General features: G+C 43.4%; 1 protein-coding gene across 1 annotated transcript; it reads left to right on the top strand.

Annotated features, from left to right (window-relative positions):
• Positions 1–18,391: 18,391 nt before the first annotated feature.
• On the top strand, positions 18,392–22,004 carry pim1 (Pim-1 proto-oncogene, serine/threonine kinase). The gene is made up of 6 exons (XM_063464702.1): positions 18,392–18,817; positions 19,068–19,174; positions 19,296–19,346; positions 19,482–19,848; positions 20,391–20,567; positions 20,678–22,004. Exons 1-6 carry the CDS (start codon positions 18,736–18,738, stop codon positions 20,890–20,892), a joined length of 999 nt encoding a protein of 332 aa, XP_063320772.1. The 5' UTR covers positions 18,392–18,735; the 3' UTR covers positions 20,893–22,004.
• The last annotated feature ends 1,259 nt before the right edge of the window (positions 22,005–23,263 follow it).

Genomic DNA, 23,263 nt, shown 5'->3' with positions numbered 1-23,263 from the left:
GGTGGCCGAAAGCATAATATACCGACGATTTGTCACCGAGCGTAAAATGTTACGTTTCAGGAGTGAGAACGTGTTGCAGCAATAGGCTAATCTTTTTTCCTTAAACTTTTATTCAACTAAATTTCTTCTACCTTCGCATAAAGTGGAGAGTATAGCAAGTCTTCTTTTTGCTATGAAGAATTATTGATGACGATTCCTTGGGTATCCCAAATGTCCTTTGGCAAAACATTGAATCCAGAGTTGCTTCTGATTTGTTCATATGTGTGTGACTGTAAGACAAAAAGCACTTACATGTAGAACAATGTGCTTATATGAACGTGTGTGAATGGTTGGATGAGGCTTGTTGTATAAAATGCATTGAGCGCTCATGTTTAGTAGAAAGTTGGCAAATCTCATATAGGGCATACTTTTTAAGCTGGTTCAGCCTGACCACACTTGCTACATCTTGGCAAGATGATTTGTAACCCACCATTGCCCCAGCTCCTAACTTTAGACCAACAAGGTCTCGATCATAATTGGTAAGGGCCCTAATCTTAACAGAAAAGATCAGGGGACAAAGAAAATAATCACTCTGACACACATCTTGTTTTTTAAGTACTTACATGTTTAGTGTTTGGAACTAGGGTCACTAATGATGACTTAGACCTCAGGGGCTTAATTAATGTTATATCTGTTACTGATCACTCTTTTCCATGCTGTGCTGTCACTACCTATGCTTCCTAAACATGTTATCCCAAAACATGGACTCGCTACCAAATATAAATGACCGCAGATGGAAATAGCTATCCCCTTTCAACAATAGTGGTCTCAGCTGAAATATTCCTGACAATGCACCACAAGCTTCATTGCTTTATTTGTATCATAAAACTGTCTTGATCCTATATGTATTGCTGGTTCAGCAGCTGTCAAATCGTGGTCTTCTGCTTCACCCCACTAGAGTTACAAAAGCCGACAGGCAATCACCCTCGAGGCCCGAAACTGTAAGAGCAGGTCCAACTAGGAGATTACTGGTGTTACTAAAGTTCAAGTCAGAACTGCTTTCCTCACCTGCGTGAACAGGATTCCTTTGGAAAGTATTAACATGACAATTCATGACTAATAGCACAAAGTGAAATGTATGGAATTCGATTGCTTGCAGAGAGAAGCGGAGCACTTGGGCGCGGCCTGTGTGCATTCATTCCTTGACAGCTCACCTGTAGTAAAAGTTAAACCAGAATTTTACTGAAAGGCATTTAGCTGTCAGCATATATTGCGTAAGAGGAAGCCACTGTCATGAGAACCGAGCACAGGAGCTGCTTTTCCACAGTGCCCCCAGGGCAATACCTCAGAGTCAAATCATAAATGTCACATTTGTTATGAATACTGATGGAGCTGCTGCTGCAGGGCTGCAGGATAGGTGGAGCTAAAGTGGGAAAGTTGCAAGTGTCAACTGCTCCTCCCTGACTTGAATCCGAATGAATTAACTGAGAAAAAGGTGCGAAAGGTGCGAGTGAAAGTCGAGAAATCAGTTTGCGTGCATCAACAGAGATATACACAGGCGAGCAGTGAGCTCCAAGGGGAGGAAAGGGTTATTAACTGGGCTAAGCTCAGAGTTTCAAAATGGAAATCTCTTGTGCGATGCCTGACGTCTGCCCGTGGCTCAGGTTACCTGGAGTGACGACTCCTGCTGCGGCGGCCTGTATTTGCTTAACAAGGCCATGTAGCTTTACCTTTGGCTTCAAACCCCTGTCTTTTTCCACACAGTGTTTTTGTTATCGGCTCATTCTACGCTTCTCCCTGCTTCTGTGTTTCCATCCTCCCCATCTCCTGTTTGCTAAAGATGTAGCAGAGTGATACAATAATTTTCCCAGGTAAGTAAACAGGACCCTCCCGTATGGCCACTGTTGATCCACCAAGCCCTGAGCTCGCCGCTGACGTCAGGGCTGGAGAATGTAAACAAAGGTTGGGACTCCAGGCAGTGCCTCTCCCACGTTTTCCTCACATTAATGGCTGCTGTTTATAGTAGGCTTCCCTGTAAACAAGCATCCACGATGGTGTGTGAGGAACATTAAAGGAAAGTTACACATCCGTGTGTGTTGTTAAAACCTGGGCTCAGAGGTTTTGCGTAGCTTTTGTTTGACCTGTCCACATTCTGAAGCACTGTGAGTATAGCAGGCGGTCATCTGTGGGAGAAGACCAAAGCAAACAGCTGCTCTGACGTAAAACAAAGTGCACGTTCCTCATAAAATATAGACTGTTTTACACTGTACATAACAACAGACTGCTGATATGGTCATGGAATTGAAATTATGTCTTAAATATAACAGGTTCATGATGGAACGCTATAGTCAGTCATCCTTTTGTTTTTATTACTTTAAATACAGAACATATGGCGAGTTTGTAAAATATGAGAAACTGAAGTGGACCTGTTGCGCTTTTGCTTATATTCTCTCATATATTGGACATCTAACATTGCCAGAGTATTTATATAATGAGGTCACTGGATAAACTGAGGAACTGCTGGTAAGCTAAATGCTTAGGAAGCCCCAACTTCCTCTAAACACTCCATTACAGACCACTTTTGTCCAGGTCTTTGTAAACTGTATGTTCAATATTTCTCTTCCTTTCCATTGTCAAATATTGTATCTTGGATTTTGTTTTTAAATTTTATTGTTCATCTAACTTGGTCATTAAAATGCCTCTTTGTTTTCCTGCCAGTTCAACCAGGTTTTCTGTCTGTATTTTCACCAGCTCACCACCAGTTCCTCAGTTTAACCACTGACCTCAGTATATAAAAACTTTGTCGATGTTAGATATCCAATATATGAGAGAACACCAACACGCGGATATCAGATCACAAAGCTCAGATGATCTCAGTGTAGTTTCTTGAGCATGACAGTGTGTTCAATGTACTCAAATGGCCTGTGCAGTCACCAGATCTCAATCCAATAAAGCAACTTTGGGATGTGCTGGAACAAGTCACATCATGAATGTGCAGCTGATAAATTTGCAGCAAATGTGAGATGCTATCATGTCAGCGTGGATCAAATAGGTAGCTGATGAGGCTATTATGTGTGTGTATGTACTCTAATTACTCAAAGCAGCAGAACACAGGTAAAAATAATCAACAGGTGAAGACAGTTTGGGTGGGGTAGACTATCAAGGTGAAGAAGGGAAGAACAGAAAGTAAAACCAGAATGGGACACAACACAACACAAACACAGCTTTCAGAGCAAAACAAGACACCATCACAAGACAAATACAAGATTCTAGATAAAGGGATGACAGGAGGTGTGAGACTAACACAGAAATACAAGACAGGGGAAGGATCAGGTGGGAAAACACTGCAGGAATAAACACTGTGTGACCAGACCTCAAATAACTGCAACACAAAATAATGCTCCAAAATACCAGAATGACCATGAAAACCAAACAGGAATCAAAAGCTTCATATGAACAATAATCACAAACTAAGAGCACTGCAGCAGCAGTAAAACCAAACAGAAAACAAAACCTAATAACAACAAAGAGAAACCCTGGGAACGTGACAACAGATCACCTTTAAACTTCCCACAGTGTAGTGGGAACTAAAACAGTTCCTAATAAAGCACCACTATAATTATAATACTACTTTTACATTGTTTTCATGGTGGCAGCACCTTTTACAAGATTACAGATTAAAAATGCCAGATGACATTTTTTTCTACCAAGGCAAAAACTTATTTTTTTTAAAGTGACAGCAGTTGCTATCATTCATCTGGCCAGCCAGCTGCCATACGCTCATTGAGCTGCACCAGCAATTTGCGTGTCACCATGTGCTTCCTCTGTCATTAACTTCCAGAGTGACCCTCAACCGCAGCCTTAAAGAGGGTGGTCAGTGGCTGAGAGCTGAGAGCAAAGGCCACGTGAGAGAAGAAAAAGAAAAACACAAACGCAACAGAATGAACAGTGTGTATACAGAATATCAGATCTTTTGGTGCTTACGAGAGCAAAAAGAAAAAGACAGGACATGTTCTTCATACCCAGCACTAATTAGCACTGAATGTTTATTTACAATTTTATGAAGTGGGTGGTGTTTTCATTACAGTTTATCCCTGGGAAACGGTATCAGATCTGAAAAAGGCAGAGTATGTGTCATCCTGTGATGGCACAGAGACAAGATGTAATCACTGGAGATAGAGGGGAAGAGAAGAAGGTTGGGAGCAAAGATATTTTTTTTCTCTGCATTCCCTCCCTTCCCTCTGGGGACTGCTGGCCAGATGACTCCTCATGCTTCCTCCTTCAACGCTACCATCCACCCACACCCACGCACACACATACACATATAGAGATATTTGCATGTGTGTGCAGGATGTGAACGTGGGGAGGACCAGAAGGGAAAGTAGGCCAGAGCCAGCAGAATTATGCTTTGTGTCCCCCAGCCATTTAAAGGTAAATCAGTTCATTAGGGGGTAAAATAGGAAGCACTAGTGACACAAACCTTACTGTTTCAATGTGAATGTGACCACAGAGTCATGATTTACATTGTTAAATGCATTACATTTACAAACATGGGTTGCAGCTCGGCGAGAGGGCTACTGAATATTCAATAAGCAGTCACATGTCACACAGAAAACTGAGATTTACTCATATGATAAATATATTTTCAGAAGTATATTTATGTGGTATGGCATGTCAAACCACATGGTGCTGCTCATCAAGATCAATAAAGTATTTGGTAAATATTTATTCAAATTTCCACTTGCTTAGTTGTGGTAGTGACGGAGATGTTGCTGCCACAGGCACTATCAACTTCTGCAATTATGGTAGTTATAGCACCATAACAACTACCCTAACAAGTGACATTCCCTGCATTAGGAAGAATATGCAATGATGTGAGATACACAAAAGCAGCTGACAATGACACGGCAGGGGTTAGAAAAGTGAAGCCATACAGTTAGGCCTTGTAGATGTCACCGCTAATAGTAGCAAGCTAGGCTAGTTAGCATTTTCCCCCTGAAAATAATAAATGAAAAGAAAGATGATGCTTTGGGGATTTGTTTGGTAATGTTTTTGTTGCTAATAGGTGTTAGCAACAAAAACATTACCAAAACAAACACACACACACAAATGGTCAGCTTATGTGCTTTAATATAGTTTTTTTGTTTCATTCTTAGCATCTATTCTTTATGCTAAGCTAACCATGTTATTAAAATGACAACAGCACAGCGGGTTTCCAGGGTTAGAAGGGTTACTATTCATGGGTGGCAAAGGCCTACAAGGTTCTCCAGTTGCAACAGTAAACCACAGTAGTTAACAGTTGCAACAACTGCCATGGAAAACACTGACTCACAGGTGGCTCCCCAACTGTCCATAACAGTACTGTGAGAAACCTACACTTGACAGTCTATAACTCCATATACAGCAATGGATAACAAAGAAATTGATAACATTGCTGATGCATAGATGGGGGAGAATAATATTCTGCCTAAGAAACTAAATATTTTATTGATTCTTGTCAGAGAGAAACAGAACTTTTGACCTTTTAAAACACAGGCCCTCTTCTGTGCACCAAGGTCTCCAGCTCTTCTATGAATGGTGTTGCTTTGTTATCTCAAACATCACCTGCTCCAGAACAAATTGTTGATGTATAAAACAGACAACAGTAAAAAGAAAATAATTTTCGTGACACTGGAAACTATAGTGAAACTGGGTTAACCCTGAAGTTACCCTGTAGTACAAAGCCCAAACTCTAGCTTTGTACAACAGGGCTTCAGGGCTTAAAACTTGCTTTCAAACAACAGCTCAGTGTGACCTCATAGCTGGTGAGGATTGGGTGTAACTGGGGCTTTTCAGAGGTTAGTTAGTCCCAGTCCAGACCTTCACTGCATATCTAATATAACCAAAAATCCAAAAGGTATCAAAACAACAACACAGCTAAACATGTGACCATGGCAAACTGCCCTGGGATAAGACAGCCTGCAGAAATGTATTATACTAGAATCTGGATTATGTAAAAACTATATCTCTTTACCATCAGTAAACAAGCCTCCTCCAATAAACATGCTCTTCCTAGTTCAAAAACACCAATCAGTTGGACCTGCTGAATGCACCCTTTTGTTTTGGGTTTCATAGTCCACTCTTGTTTTCCTGTTGTTAGGTTGAATCAGCTGTTGGATATTTTTACTTGATGACTCATCGACAGCTGTATTTCATGGCTGCTTGTGGCCTAAGCCTGCATGCATGAATGCACAAAACAGCAACACAAATAATAAATCACAAATACTGGCAAGAGCTGTCTTTTTTAGAGCCGTGTTATATCCTTTTTTTTTTTATTGCTTTAATGCAAATTGGGGGGGGGGGGGGACAGGCAGATGAGTAGCCAAGCCGCTTTGGCGTTTGAGTTCAGTGGGTTCACAGTGGCCTCTTCAGCCAGCAGCGGATGGGAACCTAATCAGAAACCTCACAGTCTCTTCCAAGCTGCTCTGCTATAACAATCAAAGAGCGAGGGAGAAAAAAATCGTCTGGACTTCCTGATATGGGGTTTCCCAGGGAAGCAGGACTTTGAGCAGTTTCTGGGCCATGACATCACCGGCAGCAACACAGAGGTGTTTTGATTCAGTTGGAGGAGAGGGAAAAGCTGGTGGGAAAACCCCTCTACCATCACAACAACAATAACTGCTTACCCCACTCTCCGAGCCACAATGCAAATCAACTGTAGACACTCTAGGGGATGGGGGAGTGAGAAAGAAATGGAGAAAGTTCGACAGGGCACCGAAACAAGATACAGAAACCAAACAGATCAGTGAAAATAAATGCTAAAAAAAGATAAGGCAGCACTAGCTGTAACTATTGTGGGGACTTTTTCAGCGTTCCATAACTCCGTCGGGGAGTCTTAGTTGTTTGGGACAGGGCTATTTATAGGTGGCATCAGTGTAACCTGTCTCTAATGCTGTTTCTCACGTTAATTCAGATTTCTCGAAATGAAAACAGACCAGCTGATTGCCAAACGTAAAGAAAGGGCAAAGGAGAAACCCGTTGTTCCATCCCTGTGGGAATTTTTTGAAAGAACCCTGCCGCCAACATTCTTTGGCCGTGACTGGTTGCAGTGTCACTGGGCTGTTTGTGTGATAGCAGTCTAATATGTCACTACTGTATGTTTCCCACGTGGATGAATGCGTACTGCCCCCGCTAAACAACAGCTCTTCTCTCCTTCAAGTCCCTACCCCCTTGATCCCCCTAACCTCTGTGGGAAGGTGACACTAGCAGACTTCTTCCTGGTTCAGCACATTCCTTGCAGAAGCACACAGCTTCACAACCCCCCTCAGTTCACCCTTTCCTCACTGTGACCCTCAAAGCCATTACAGAACCAGTGGAAGGCCATTGCTGAGAGCGGTGTTTTCAGCAGACCTTCACCCAGGCATCTTGGGGGAGGGCTGGTTATTGCTATTTTAGCATAGCAGTGCAATTTCAAGAAGTCCTTAATGTCAAACAGAAACAACCAACAGGGCCCCAACAGAGAAAGCAAATTTCCCCCATATTATCTTCTCTTCATTGTCTCCCTGTTAAATACAATATCAAATTTGTAATCCTTCTCCTCTCATAGATAGCCTCAAATAATCAGATCCCATCTTATCTTTAAGACCTTATAGTACTATATCACCCCAATAGAGCATTTTGCTCCCATACTGCAGGTTTACCTGTGGTACCAAAGATAAAAGTAAAATGGGAGGCAGAGCCTTCAGCTTAGAGGGCACTCTTCTGTGTATCTCCCAGTATCTCCCAGTTTGGATTGAGGAACTGGACAGTCACTCTACTATTAAGATAAGCCTTAACCTCCTAAGACCCGAACTCTTCCACAGGATCCATTTTTAATTTCTCTTTGATATTTGGGCTGATTGGGGCCTGATGAATGTAAAAACAAAGAATTACCAGATTTTTTTTTTACCTAATTTTTGTTTCTAAGAAAAATGAGAGCCACATATGAGGATATTCGTTTAAAATTGCGATAGAACAGTAGCAGTATAATGTCTTCGTATACGGATATCAGGCTCTTGTAGAGCAAAATTGAGTATTTTGGTCTAAATAACCCAAAATGTGATGTCCACATATGTGGACGCCAGGTCCTAGGAGGTTAATTTCCTTTTCATGAAGCTTAGTAATAAGTAATAAAGCTTACCTTGAACCCTCCCTTAGTTCAGCTGCAATAGGGTTGGACTGCTGGAGGCTTCTCATGATGTACTAGGTATTTTTTCATCACTCATCTGTTTTCACTCTCTGTGTTTATACACTACTTTGCATTTAATCAGTAGTTATTATTATTATCTATGTTTGACATTTGTTCTGCTGTAGATTTCTTCCTGTTAAAAAGGGTTTTTTTCTTCCCACTGTTGTTAAGTGCTTTCTTATAGGGATTTGTCTAATTGTTGGGGTTTTCACTCTATTATTGTAGGGTCTTTACCTTACAATGCAAAGGTAAAGACCCTTAGCATTGTACGGGTCTTTACCGTAAACCGCCTGGAACTCAACAGGAAAGTGTTTACAGAGGTTACATCAGAAAGCCTTTTTCCCATAGACTTCTATACGACTGGAAGTTTTTCTTCAACAACAGCTATCAGGCCTTCAGATAGAATTCCAGTTTAAAGCACTTCCTTTTTCAAAGCCAGAAGCTACGTCCATGTTTTCTATACAGCTGGAGCAGATGTGTGGCTTAGCAGATCAGCTACAGCTCCTGTGACACCTCTAAATTACAGTGGCCACATGCCAAACTCCAATATTCAGAGTGCATCAGGCTGTAAATGTGCTTTTGATGTTTTAAAAATGGGCCCTTTAACATGGGGCCTGACTGGCCACTGCAGTTCCATATTAGGTTCATTTTTCTGCTCATAGTAAAGTTTTCAACTGTACACAATTACTTCTGGTTTAGAGCAGGTTCTGGTTAGTACTGGTTTGGCCTCATAGCAAAGAATAACATAACTTACCATGACCTATAACCCCAAAGCAGTTAAAAAAAGTAATGCTACTGCAGGTTATAGCCAAACATTCTAGTTTGCACCTTACATAAAAGCTACCAAAAACCAGTTTAACCATTTCCTTACACTATCACAACTCCACGTGTCTGCATTTTTATTTCTAATTACTGAACATTTTTTTCAGGACTTTAGTAAGGCCATGTCATATGATATCATATAATGCTTTCTATCAGTAATGTCATTATCAGCAGTAATTGCTGGGATGAAGTTGCATGTGTTATTTCCTATGATCTGAAACCCCACAGTAACAAGGCTAAACCTCACAATAGTCCTATTATTGTAACCGCTCACAATGTGAAAAGCAGCCTGCCTGTTTTACACACTGATTATACCCACTCCTCTTTAACCAACACAACAAAGATCATAAACAACCCTTCAGTAGCAGAACCCCTAATTGGGACAAGTGGGGATAATTTCCTTGAAGAACAGTCTGAGTGGCCCAGGACAGGTATGCTAATAACCTCTGACCTGAAATCAGGCCTGTGCTGGCATGAAAGTTGACCTGTGGTGACCTATGGGGTTCTCCAGCAGGACTCTGTAGTGCTTTCCCACATAGGCCTTCTTTTGATGTGTATTGGAGCCTTTTCCCATGAGCCCCACTAGCCAAGGCCTCTTATAACCTGAGGAGAGCAGGGGATAAGAGGCTACCTGAGGAGAGGTCAGGCCACACCGGAGGCTACCCAGCCCAGCTAGTCTTTCTGCCTTTAAGTCATCTCTAAATATAACTTGCCCTCCCCATCTCATTCCTTAAACACACACAATCATTCACACATGCCCATGCTTTCCTTATTTAGGGGGGAACCTAAAAAGACTTTGCTGGTAATTTGGAAGCATGGCAGATAATGTTTAAGCGGTTGTATTTATTTGTGTGTGTTTAAGTGTGCCTTGGGTGGTTGGGTTAGCAACTTCCAGGTCCTGTGTCGTAGCACAGGGCAATGGCCAGGCATTGTAACTTTCACCCCAGACATTTTGAAGCACTGAAATCAGTGACCGCTCAAATGGGAAAGCAAGGGGAACCAAACTTTCAGCACTAAGCATTCATTCCTGACTATCCCATATAAATAACAGAACACAAGGAACCCTGCAGGCTTCATTGTCTGCCGGCTTCATTGTCAACATAAATGACACAGGCAGGCTTTGTTTGTCTGAGAGGAGCAAAGCTACTCCTCCTGCTGAGCTGCGGGACAGTATTACGACCCTCCTCTAATTACGTGGTCATCTTTGTCAATCACTGTCACAGAGCACACACCTACCCATGATAATCGGCTATCGGTGATGAGCATACAGATGCCATATTGAGGTCCTTTGGGGGGATTTTAGCTGAAGATCATGAGCTAATTGTTACATTTGTTACACACTTTTTCATGCACATGGAATCTTCATTATGACAAATCATTTTTTTCTGCTCAGAAAATGAAAGCGAAGCAAGTCTATATGTAAAAGGCTAGATATTAGGAAAGCTATATTTATCTCCATTAGCATCATTACAGCTGAGAGGTTATTTGAGTTCACTAGAGGCTCACACAGCTTCAAGCAATTACAATATATAAACAGCAGTTATCCCTGCATTGGGGGGCTCTGCATTTATTGTGAGCTCTGAAGGTGCTGTCATGAATGATAAGGCTGTGAGTGAAGTATCAAACCCATTATGGGGGAAAATTACAGAGAATGTCCATTAACACAGTCATCACTATGCATATCATAAGGAAAAGCCTGCATGCTTTGACTTAAACCAGCTATTTACAATAATTACCCGTCTCGATTCCACACAGACAGCAAAGGCATAAAATACAAATCAGTATATCTTATAATTATACATGCTTGTGTCGCAGGATTTTATGTGAATATAACAACATTGGAGAGTTCAATCTTGTGTTTAACTCATTGGAACCACTAGTGGACCTTTATCTCGTGACCTTCTGTAATCATTTTCCTGCTACTTACAGCAGGTGGGAACTGTGGTTCAGCTAAAGAAGGCGGCCCGGCCAGCAGTTAATGATTGATGGATGGACAAGTGTCTTAAGTGGTGTTTCACTTTTTACCCCAATCCAGAAAGACTGAGAGGAGTGAAAAAGAGGTCACACATGTGGGTGAGAGAGAAAGTGAATCATCTCCTTGAAAGGCAATGTGTGCTTAATAAATATGTCATATCGGACATTTCATAACTTTTACAGGAAGCGCGAAGGTGGAGTAGCAAGTCAGGAGTTTGCCAAAAGGCAACAGAGATAACAATTTTCTTTATGGCAAGCTCCCTCCCAAAGAAGCCAGCTCACAGTATCAAGATTTTCACTGGATATAATGTCTTGTTTTCTTTTCTTTTCAGGTTTTTTTTGTTTGTTTGTTTTTTGTTTTGCTACTTTAAGCATTTAGCGATCTCATAAAACTCAGAATAAAAGTGCCTTTTTATCCAAATATTTACAAAGGGTTATGCACATACTGATTATGACCAGTCATTCTATACAAACATTGGTGTTGTGAAACTTTCCAGTGGAAATGGTTTTCATTTCTCTAGAAAGAGGAAGTAATTCATAGACATATTATGCAAGCCAACTTTAGCTATGTGGCTTTTTTATCCTGTGGCCTCTAAAGTTTCAATATGCAGAATAACACTGACGTAAATGAAAAACCTGCTACAAATTTGAGCCCACCAGCCCATTACACGGGTCACTGTGGCTCTGTTTGGCGACCATAAAGAGCGGGATGCCCTGCTTTACACTGAGAACCTGTCGCCCTCCCCTTAGGGGAAATACGTCAGGATATTGGAGTGAGCAGCTGGTCCCAAACTAATAACCTGTCCTTTTGACAGATGGGCTTAGATGGCTGTCACTTGAGCCTTGCTGATCATGCAGGCAGGAATATCTGTAGCCTACAGAAAGATGATGCACTCACTTGTGGCATTTCACTGTGGCACTCATTGCTTTGGATCGTTCCATTTTCACACACTTCTCCTGTGCCCCTGACTGGGCATGAAGTGCACACTCCCATCAGAACCTATGCCACTGTAACACCACTTACCCTTACATTATTACAGCAGGAACATAAACACATTAACAATAGTTTCATAGATTATCCACTTATTCACATATATTTCGACACTGAAGCTATGTTCAGTTCGAATACAAGTGTGGCAAATGTGATTTAAGCTACAAAGCCTGGTCAGTGACATTAAAATCAAGGCCTTAAAAGGTCATAGTCTGATTAATGCAAACATATAAAGGAACTGAAAGGTGTGTAAATGAAATCTGAATGAATACGAGGTGGGCCTACCCACTTGGTGCATTGCATTGTGAAAAACTGTTCGAGCAAGTTGCTATCACCATCTCAGAAAAGGGTAACACAGAGATCAAGGGAGCCAAGGGCCATTTTCCAATAGACTTCTATACAACTGGATTTCTTTATTGCAGCAGAATGAGACTGTACACTGTACATGAGCATGCACAATGCTGGTTTAAATATTTGATAAAACAGTGATACCAAAAGCAACAAGAATGCCAATTGAAATGTTTTATATAAAAGGCAAATGGTGCAGGGAGGGAGTGTACGTGTTATGGAAAAGTGAAGCATAACCTAGATGCAAGAAATTGCATGAAATCTGAAAGAAGAAGAAGAAAGGTTTGAAGCTTACACGTTAGTGTTTTGGCCACCATCATGTTAATGACCTTTAAGATGGCGCCGAGTATGGCAGCCTCGTCGCGAGCTCCCCCAAGCAACAGCTGTTTTTTGTGTTTAATTTTACTTTTTCTTTATTTTTTCACGAGTAGCACATGTCTCCTTGTGTACGACCGACAAACCTTACTGGACATAAAAGATGGACTTTCTCATCACTTTCCGGAGTTCAAGTTTTGCAACACGGACCCTCCGTTTGCAGACCCCCCATTCATCTCACCTGAGACGCCTTTGTTCTGGGCCCGTGGAGGCCGCAAACGCCGACGCAGAGGGAGAAGATCTGGCGTTCTGGTTCGACTGAGACGGCGCACTAACAGACCACCGTTACCCAGTTTATTACTGGCGAATGTGCAGTCTCTGGAGAACAAGCTGTGCGAGCTTCGGGCACGGATCTCATTCCAGCGAGAGATGCGGGACTGCTGCGTGATCTGCCTCACAGAAACCTGGCTATCGGACAAGGTACCGGACTCCGCAATACAACTACCGGGGTTCTCTGTGCACCGCGCGGACAGGTCACAGGATCTTACTGGGAAAAGCAGAGGCGGTGGTGTATGTTTCATGATCAACAACAGCTGGTGTGATTATGCGAACGTGCACCCGGTCAAATCTTTCTGCTCACCGGACCTGGAGTACCTGATGATTAAGTGCCGGCCATTCTGGCTACCGAGGGAATTCACAGCAGTGATTATTATGGCGGTTTACATTCCCCCACAAGCCGACACTGACCGAGCACTCAGGGAACTGTACAGCGCGATCAGCAGTGAGGAAACCGCACACCCAGAGGCGGCGTTTATCACGACCGGGGACTTTAATAAGGGTAACCTGAAGAAAGTCTCACAAAAACTACACCAACACATCCATTTCAGCACTCGTGGAGACCGGCTTCTTGACCACTGCTACACCTCTTTCCGGGATGCATACAAAGCCCTCCCCCGCACCCCATTCGGCCAATCAGATCACCGCTCCATCCTGCTCCTGCCCGCCTACAGGCAGAAGCTGAAACAGGAAGCTCCAACCCTGAGGGCGGTGCACCGTTGGTCGGACCAATCGGAGTCTACGCTGCGGGACTGTTTTGATCACGCGGACTGGGAAATGTTTCACGTGGCTGCTAAAGACATTGATGAGTACACAGACTCAGTCTGCGGATTTATCAGAAAATGCGTGGAAGATGTCGTCCCATCCAGAACAGTTAAATCCTTCCCAAATCAAAAACCCTGAATTAACGGAGATGTTCGCACAGCACTGGCGGCACGGAGCACCGCTTTCGCCTCCGCGAACACATCGGACTACAAACACGCACATTACCAACTCCGGAAGACGATCAAAGCAGCCAAACGTGAGTACAGGGACAAGGTGGAGCAACATTTTGACAACCCTCGGAGTATGTGGCAGGGACTAAACACGATCACAGACTTTAGAGGGAAAACCAGCACACCGCAGACCACGGCCTCTCTGTGTGAGGATCTAAACGTATTCTACGCTAGATTCGACACAGCGAACACCACGAGACCAGACAGTGTGCGCACCGCGGATGACGTCAGTGCGCACACTGTGTCTGAGGAGGATGTGCGGAAGTGCTTCAGGAGGGTGAACGCACGCAAAGCTACTGGTCCGGACGGGATTCCCGGCCGCGTCCTCAAGTCATGCGCGGCTCAGCTGGCTGGAGTGTTTACACACATCTTCAACCTTTCCCTCTCTCTGTCTGTAGTCCCAGCCTGCTTCAAAATGGCCACCATCGTCCCTGTACCCAAATCCTCCACCATCTCCTCATTGAACGACTGGCGACCCGTAGCCCTGACCCCCATCGTGAGCAAATGCTTCGAGAAGCTGGTCAGGGACTTCATCTGCTCTGCACTACCCGACTCACTGGACCCTCTACAGTTCGCATACCGCCACAACAGGTCCACTGATGATGCCATAGCCCTGACACTCCATGCTGCCCTGTCACACCTGGAGAAGAGAGACACGTATGTGAGAATGCTGTTTGTAGATTACAGCTCAGCATTCAACACCATCGTTCCCTCGAAGCTGGACAGGAAACTGCAGGATCTAGGACTGAGCAGCTCCCTCGGCAGCTGGATCCTTAACTTCCTGTCTGACAGACGCCAAGTGGTCAGACTGGGCAGCACCACCTCATCCCCCATCACACTGAACACTGGTGCTCCACAGGGGTGTGTACTGAGCCCTCTCCTGTACTCACTCTACACCTACGACTGCACGGCCACTAGAAACTCCAACATCATTGTGAAGTTTGCGGACGACACTACAGTGGTGGGTCTTATTACCAACGGTGATGAGACGGCCTACAGGGAGGAGGTCAGCGCCCTGACCCACTGGTGTCAAGACAACCATCTCACCCTCAACGTCGCAAAGACAAAGGAGTTGATAGTGGACTTCCAGAGGTGCAGAGGAGTACACACCCCCATCACCATCAACGGCGCCGCTGTGGAGAGAGTGAGCAGCTTCCGCTTCCTTGGTGTACATCTGGCTGAGGATCTTACGTGGTCAGTACACATAAACAAAACAGTGAAGAAGGCGCAGTAGCGCCTCTTCTTTCTCAGGAGACTGAAAAGATTCGGCATGAGCCCCCGCATCCTCAGGACCTTCTATCGCTGTGCCATTGAGAGCATCCTCACTGGATGCATCACCACCTGGTACGGCAACAGCACTGCTCACAACCGCAAAGCTCTCCAGAGAGTAGTGCGGTGTGCTGAACAGATAATTGGAGGTGAGCTTCCCTCCCTCCAAGACATCTACAGGAAGCGGTGCCTGAGGAAAGCGGGGAGGATCATCAAGGACTCCAGTCACCCCAGCCATAAACTCTTCAGACTACTTCCATCGGGAAGGAGGTTCTGCAGCATCCGGTCCCGTACCAGCAGACTGAGAGACAGCTTTTTCCATCAGGCCATCAGACTGCTGAACACGTCATAGGCACCTCACCCTCACTACTGGAACTTCAACATTATGCACTCCATACTGTATATAAATACCACTGTTTTGCACATACCAACCTCTGTATATTTTATATATCTTATTTTATTGTTTACTTTATTTCATTTGTAAAACATGTATATACATACTATATACACACTCAAACACACACACGTAGAAAAACATATTTAGTATACACATTCAGTAATGTATATACCTTTACATATTGTACATATATTTATTACTTTTTAGATTAGCCATTTTTATATTTTGCTTGTTTTACATTATTGTATTTTGCACAACTCTGTTGCTTGTGAAGCTCGCACACAAGAATTTCACTCACATGTACTGTACCAGTGTACCTGCACATGTGATGTGACAATAAAAGTGATTTGATTTGATTTGATTTGACCTTTTACAGATGAAATGGTATGATCATGAGGTTTTCTGAAACCAAGCTGGCAATGGTAAAGGCTAATAAAGGCTAATCTCCAGGTTTCACGATGTGTTGTTGCTTTGTTTTTGTTTTTTTCTTAATTTGTGCTATACAAATAAAGTTTATGTTTATGACTTTTTGGAGCCTGCCTCAAGTGGCACTTAATGGGATAGCAGTGTTTGCACTGGCTCCTGTTTTAGGAATTTAGGCGTTTCAAAATCTCTTCAGTAAAGTGCAGAAGGTTTTGAACATGGGGAGCAATCTTGCTGAAGCATAGCCAAGCATAGCCGCTATTAAAGTCTATTAAAGTCTGGGGGCGGGGTTGTTATAAATTAAGCAAATTAATTTATCATTAATGTTATCAGATGACAAGGTTATACTTCCCCAAACAAAAGACACAAACACAGCCTGATGTCACACAGAATTATAAACTCATTACAGTTTGACTCTGACGTCTGGAGCCAAGCAAACAAAACAGGACAGAGCAAATAATGCTTACATCTTTCGACTCAGTGGGGATAATGTTAATGTGGAAAGATTTCAGAATAATCCATTTAAAGCAGTGCAGAAGGCCTCACAGACACTCCATACATATATCCAGTAGATGTTGAGCTGGCGATGCATGTCTACCTTCAAATAATGCAGAAAAATGTGTGCAAACTGGCGCCTAAAATTTACAAAAGAATGCAGGAAATGAAGTATCTGAAAGTCAACAGTTACTGGGGGCTACTTCATGTGTGTGTCCCCTTGCCTCCCTGTTGTCCTCAAATGGAATCTACACCCAGGAAGAATGGCTGGTGTAGATCCTAAAGAAAGAAGGAAGGTACATATGTTTGGTTACAGAGCCCTCATCCACGCCACTACTTGAAGGAAGCCTTTTAAATGAGATTGACATTTGGTTACATTGTTCAGCACCTGATTTGCATATTGTCTTCAAACATTTTAGGGCTGAAGGAATTTGCCCAGGGTGTCCCAAATGCATGTATCAACAGCCCCGCTTTCTCTCATTGTCATTCCACTAAGCCAGACTGACCTGAAAATACCTTAAGAGAGTAGCCCACTGAGTCTTTTTTTTTCCTTACATGCACTCAATGACCTTCATGGTGCATTAAGCACACATTTTTGTGCATGCTAGCCCGTGCATTAAAAAAAAACTACAAAAACTAATCTCTGCCACTAAATACAAACCAAAGCTGCAAAATAGTAAATGATCTGCACTTTATCTGTCACCTTTTTTTAAACCATAGTGTATCTACAAAGCAGTGTTTCTCATCCACCCACACACCACTTACTGTTTTATTCTTTTGGGGTGCGTCATCTCACGACATACATGTGAAACGCAATAAATCAGCATCATGACCGTTTAAGATCTGCTGTGAAATTTCAAAGGAAAACAAAATGCAACTTAAGCATGGGTGGGGGAAAGGGAGCATGCCATTCAGACAATAACATGCGCGGGAAAAAGAAGGTGGAGAGAGGAGGAGCAGAGAGGGCAAACAGAGGAGGGGGCCTGGGGAGGGGGGTAAATGGAAGCCTATTTATCTCTAGTTTCCCACATCCTGTGAACGGCTGCAGACACGGCCACCCAATTTGAAAGAATGAGTGGAATGCAGCTATTCTCACTAGCGCCTCTTTGATGCAGCAGCCAGTTGAGAGGCATTGTCAACTGAAAGCACAGTCCTGGGCTTCACTTCATCCCGTAAAGCTTTGTGTTGAATGTGAAATTAATCAGGTGATTGGCAGGGGGTGAGCATAACTGAAGTGCAAATTGATGAACTGCTCTCAGGTCATATCTATACTTTGAGTGCATACAAATGTGTGTGTTATAAGCACAAATATCTTTATGAAGCAATTTGGATGCTTCAGTGCAGCAACAGGGTGCTTATTTTGTTAAATGCAGGCTTAGCAAGTGACGTGCAAACAGTGAAAAAAAAGGAAAACGCTCTGCAGGTGATATCAAGCTATGCCAGAGTACACAAAATGGTATATGCAGCTTCACCAGTGCCGCCCTTGTATCTTCAGTCTTATTCCTAATGGTCTAGTTATATCCCCCTCACCCCACCCGGTTTGGTTTCCCGCGAAGGGAGGAGACAAGCACTTGGCCTTGGATTTGCATTTCCCTCCAACATGAATTCATAATTATTACTTTAGTCTCTCCCTTTTTGGCGCGTTTTGATTCCCGCCACGTCTGTGTCTGGCAGGCCGGTTAGCTTTATTTTCAGTCTGTGATTGACATGTGGTATTTGCTTTTTATTGGTGTAGAGGAGCGGAAGGGGGCGGGGGCAATGTAGACGTCTGCATTTGGTACCCGCCTCCTTACTATAGTCATATAAGCGCCCTGCCCCCAGATCAGATATTTTCAGGAGCCGGTGTCAGACAGAGGCACTAGGTTGAACCCTGCCTTATCTGTTTATATCGCGCATTTTTACTCAACTGTTTACAAAACATTGCAGGGGAACTGCCGTAGCTTGCGTTAGGTTTTCATCCTTTTGCCGGGACTACGTTTTTGGCTATATTTTCCTGGACCACAGGGACTGTTTATTTTTGTCTGCTATTCGGATGAAAGGATCCCTACCGCATTTTTGTTCCTACAACGTGGATTCGGAGCTCAGCACGGGAGAGTCGCGCTGTCGGAATAAAACTACTCCTTTCAACAAAACAAAAACGAAGACGGAGGGCACACGTCGTTGACCTGCGGTGGATATTAAAGGAATGCTGCTGTCCAAGCTCAATTCTCTGGCCCACATCTCCACAGTAGACATGCCGGCGAAAATCCAGCTCCAGGTTCATCAAGGTTAGACGCCCTTTTTCTCCCCCCGCTGTGTTGTCATGGAGGACGGCGCTGCAGCAGTGGCTCAGTCTACACACGCTAGCAGCTAGTTTAACTTAATAACTGCCGAGGACGGCCATTTATTAACAGTAATGTTAGCCATGTTGCAATATTTTATATTCTTATATTAGCGCCGTTATATTGCGCTGTTTCCAGCGCGGATAAGCGGGTTTGCTCTCCGGTATTTACCGGCTATGTTTATACTGTGTTGCAGTGAAGGAGAAGGAGCCTTTCGAGAAGCTTTATCAGGTCGGCGCCGTGCTGGGCAGCGGCGGCTTCGGAACCGTCTACTCCGGAACGAGGATAGCCGACGGAGCTCCGGTTAGTACGCCATGTTTTAATATTAGAATAAGTTTTTTATGTGCTCATTTATTTGTCATGGTTATTACATGTGCGGTTGTTGTACACGTTGTGTGACGCGGTCTCTCCTTTGCCATGGCAGGTCGCTGTCAAACATGTAGCCAAGGACAGAATCTCGGAGTGGGGAGAGCTGGTGAGAAGCAGTTTTATTATTAGCGCCTTTTTAATTAAGGTGAAAAACACATTATTTATCAATACCCACACATGCGGGTTGATTTAGGGCGTGTACGTGTGTAGTGAATGCTGTATTTGTCATTTGTCTCTAAAGCCTAACGGCTCCCGGGTCCCAATGGAGATCGTCCTGCTGAAAAAAGTCGGGACGGGCTTCCGCGGCGTTATCAAGATGCTGGACTGGTTCGAGCGGCCGGACAGCTTCATCATCGTAATGGAGAGACCCGAGAACGTCAAGGACTTGTTCGACTTCATCACCGAGAAAGGTGCCTTACCGGAGGACCTGGCGCGGAGCTTTTTCCGCCAGGTGCTGGAGGCCGTGCGGCACTGCCACAACTGCGGCGTGGTGCACCGGGACATCAAAGACGAGAACATTCTCATCGACCTCCGCACCGGGGAGATGAAGCTCATCGATTTCGGCTCCGGAGCCCTGCTGAAGGACACCATTTACACGGACTTTGATGGTGAGTTCACTGCGCTCAGTATATAGTGCGCTGTATATTGTTTTTGTTTTTCACCTAACTTGTTTACATATACTTTTTATCAACATCATTAGGGTTATAAGGTTTTTGCCCGTTTAGACCACAGCAGAAATTCCCAGCTTGTGTAATCATACTCCACACAGCCGCCTTTTAGTACATGCTGGACGGTTTTGCCTTAGTTTTGTTGCCCCCCACTGGAGGGAAGTGGTATTTTTACAACTCAAAGTTTGTAAACAAAGTCACATGTCTGCTCCCCCTCCCTCCAGTGCACTCTCTGTTACCGCGCGCTAAAACTGCCTGTCACGCTGCCTGGCACCTGAGCCCAGATAACAGCCTGAGAAACAGGCTCAGCTGACAAATCCCCAGTCCTTGTTTATCATTCAACTCTCCCCAGAAATATTTAAATTTTCACTATTACTGTGTTATGATAAGTCACATGGTTTTCTGAGATTTTCAAATTTTCTTTTAGAAAGAGTACACCTTTTAAGCAAATTTGTTTCTTTTATTTTATTTTTGTCTCACAGGCACAAGAGTGTACAGTCCTCCAGAGTGGATCAAGTACCATCGCTACCACGGGCGCTCTGCCACAGTTTGGTCCCTGGGTATCCTGCTGTATGACATGGTGTGCGGAGACATCCCATTTGAACATGATGAGGAGATCATGAGGGGGCAGGTCTTCTTCCGCAGGAGAATCTCATCAGGTAAACCCACGTTGCAGCTCATATACCAGCCTTTCAGTCACACGTTGCACATCATCTACTTTACTCATGCGTTGACCAGGACTAATTGCATGTTGCTTCTTTTTCACCAGAATGCCAGCAGCTAATCAAGTGGTGTCTGTCTCTGCGGCCAGCCGACCGCCCATCCTTCGAGGACATCTTCAACCACTCGTGGATGCAGAGCATGTCCTCCTCTGTAGTACCGTCCTCGGTGCAGACAGAGAACCAGACCACAGAAATCAGACTGCACAGCATCGGCCACGAACCCTCAGCCTTCACACCCACCCCCGTGGCCGTGGCTCGGTGATAGGGGTGCGGACTGTTACAATTGGGCTGTTCGAACTGGACTGCACTGATACAAAAGACTTGAAGCAGAGTGGAGAGGAACGTTGGCCACCACACCCCAGAGCAAAGTGTATGCAACTGCACACATCTGGCAGTTTCGGCCTGGCGGGTCAGACCCTCTTCACTGTCACGACCCCAACTACTTGAGTTTCCCAGCCATTAGTGTCATGACATCATCCTCGCTGGACGCTGATCTAGGCACCGGACGTCCGTGAGTCTGCAGGAGGGCGTGCTCTGGACACACCTGCTCTGAGCAAACACAGCACCTGTGTGGCTGTTGTGCTGAATGGCAAGAGGACAGAGTTACATAAGCTCTCGTTGCAACGCTCTCTCCCTCGAGATCACAGCAAAGAGGGAAAAGCAAAGACGCTGGTGAAGAGAAGCTTGACTTTTGTTTTTTTGTTTTCTCAAAGAAAAGTGCCTTCTGTGAGATTGTTGGGGGGTAGGCGCCTGAAAATACTTGAATTTGTGAACGCAAAAAGGCTTTTCATCAATGGCCTTTTTGCTCCTTACTCTCTACAAGGCTTTATAGCGTTTATTGCTGTCACTGTTTTTCCTCTCGTGGGCCTAGATCAGTAAAGCCTATGCCATTTATAACCACTACTATCACTATTTCTACTACTCCAATGTCATTAGCAACCAGACAACCTCATAGCTCTGGCAGCAACCTGTGCAAGCAAGTCATAAAAAAAAAAACTGGACTTACCTCACTCTTTACTACAGCATCCACCTCTATTCTACAACCTTTGCTTCCTCCTCCTTCTTGTGTTGTATACAAACACAAGGCTTAGGCAACCGCTCATTCACACCCACCTGAATGCACACCACAATGCAAAACCATACCGAGATACAACATCCTCTGCTCTTCAAATTTTTTCTTATAAACAGTGCCTCACGCAGGTCTTAAAAATATCGCGGGGGACGAGAATTGTAAATAAGAACGATATTTATTATTGCTGTCTTCTTTTTCACACTCAATGAGGTTTTGTTTTTTTGGTCACAGATCTTATTTATTTATTTATGAGAGAATTTCGGCTGTTGGTGTGTGTGTGTGTGTGTGTGTGTGTATGTATGTGTGTGTATATATATATATATATATATATATATATATATATATATATATATATATATATATATATATATATATATATATATATATATATATATTTCATATTCATTCCACCATCACTGAAGGGCCCACATTATTTAAAAAGAAAAGCAGAGATGTGACCATATTTATGGCTTGAAAAATTTGAAAAGAGCAGATGTGTATGTTTGTATGTGTTGTAAATAACATGTAAATAGTCCCAAAAGCACTTCCATCCTAATGTATGTAAACATCCAATGTCTACTGATGGTAACTGGTTTTCGTTGCGCTGTTTGAGTGAATGTTGTGAGTGTGAGTGCGAGACTGAGAAGACTATTCTGGCTGCATGATCACAGCTTGGATATTTGTTTTGTTTTGTTTTTCCATCTTTACAAATTAGAATTGTAAATTATTTTAGAAGCTATTTTTATACAATTTCAATAAATATGTTTCTTTAAAAGTATGACACTTGTGCTCCTTTGTATTGCTTCAAAGAGTTCATTTGTTTTCTGGGGTTAAAAATAAACTTTGAACTGCAACAGACTAGAAATGGATTGACAACACTGCTTTTTTTGAGGGTTGTTTTGGGGGGGGGGGGGGGGGGGGTTAAGCTAGAAACAACAATGGCCTATGCACTGTTTTTAACGCCTACAGAGAATTTACTAGGCCAGAAGGTTATACAACTTCCTGTTTAAGACTGTAGAAAAGCGTCAGAAACGGGAAACGGATGAAGAGATAAGAGGATGGTAGATGGCATCAACATAGGGCAGGGTGCCTATATCTATGTTAGCGAAGAGAAAACAAGCTCTGCGCTTGGCTTTCAAGTGCAGATAGATATACTCAAGCACTGGCTTCAGTGTATTAATAATTATTCAAAAAATTTAAAGAAACAAAAGACAGTAAAATTAAAAAAAAAAGATTTCTAAGCAAGAGAATATAATTGACATAACCTCCAAATCCCATCAGTTAAAGAAAGGCCATAGGACAAAAGATGCTTATCAGAACGTGCTGCAAGTTGTTCATTCATATACAACAAAGACCTTTGAGAGGAGTTGGGGCTTCTTAAAGTGTTCAGTTTTTAATAACAGTCAAAAAGGGAAAACCCAGGCAATCAGTCGCTTGCCTATGAGTAGCATCTGGGGAATGCGGGAAGGAAGAACTCCTTTTTTTTTTTTTTTTACAGGAAAAGACTTCTATGAGACTCAGACAAAAGTTATGCAGAAGTGGAATGTTATTGTATAGGTGA

Source organism: Pelmatolapia mariae, linkage group LG20 (genome assembly GCF_036321145.2).
Source record: "Pelmatolapia mariae isolate MD_Pm_ZW linkage group LG20, Pm_UMD_F_2, whole genome shotgun sequence".
NCBI lineage: Eukaryota > Metazoa > Chordata > Actinopteri > Cichliformes > Cichlidae > Pelmatolapia > Pelmatolapia mariae.
The sequence above is the reverse complement of the archived record's forward strand: the minus strand, read 5'-3'. Positions and strand labels throughout refer to the sequence as shown.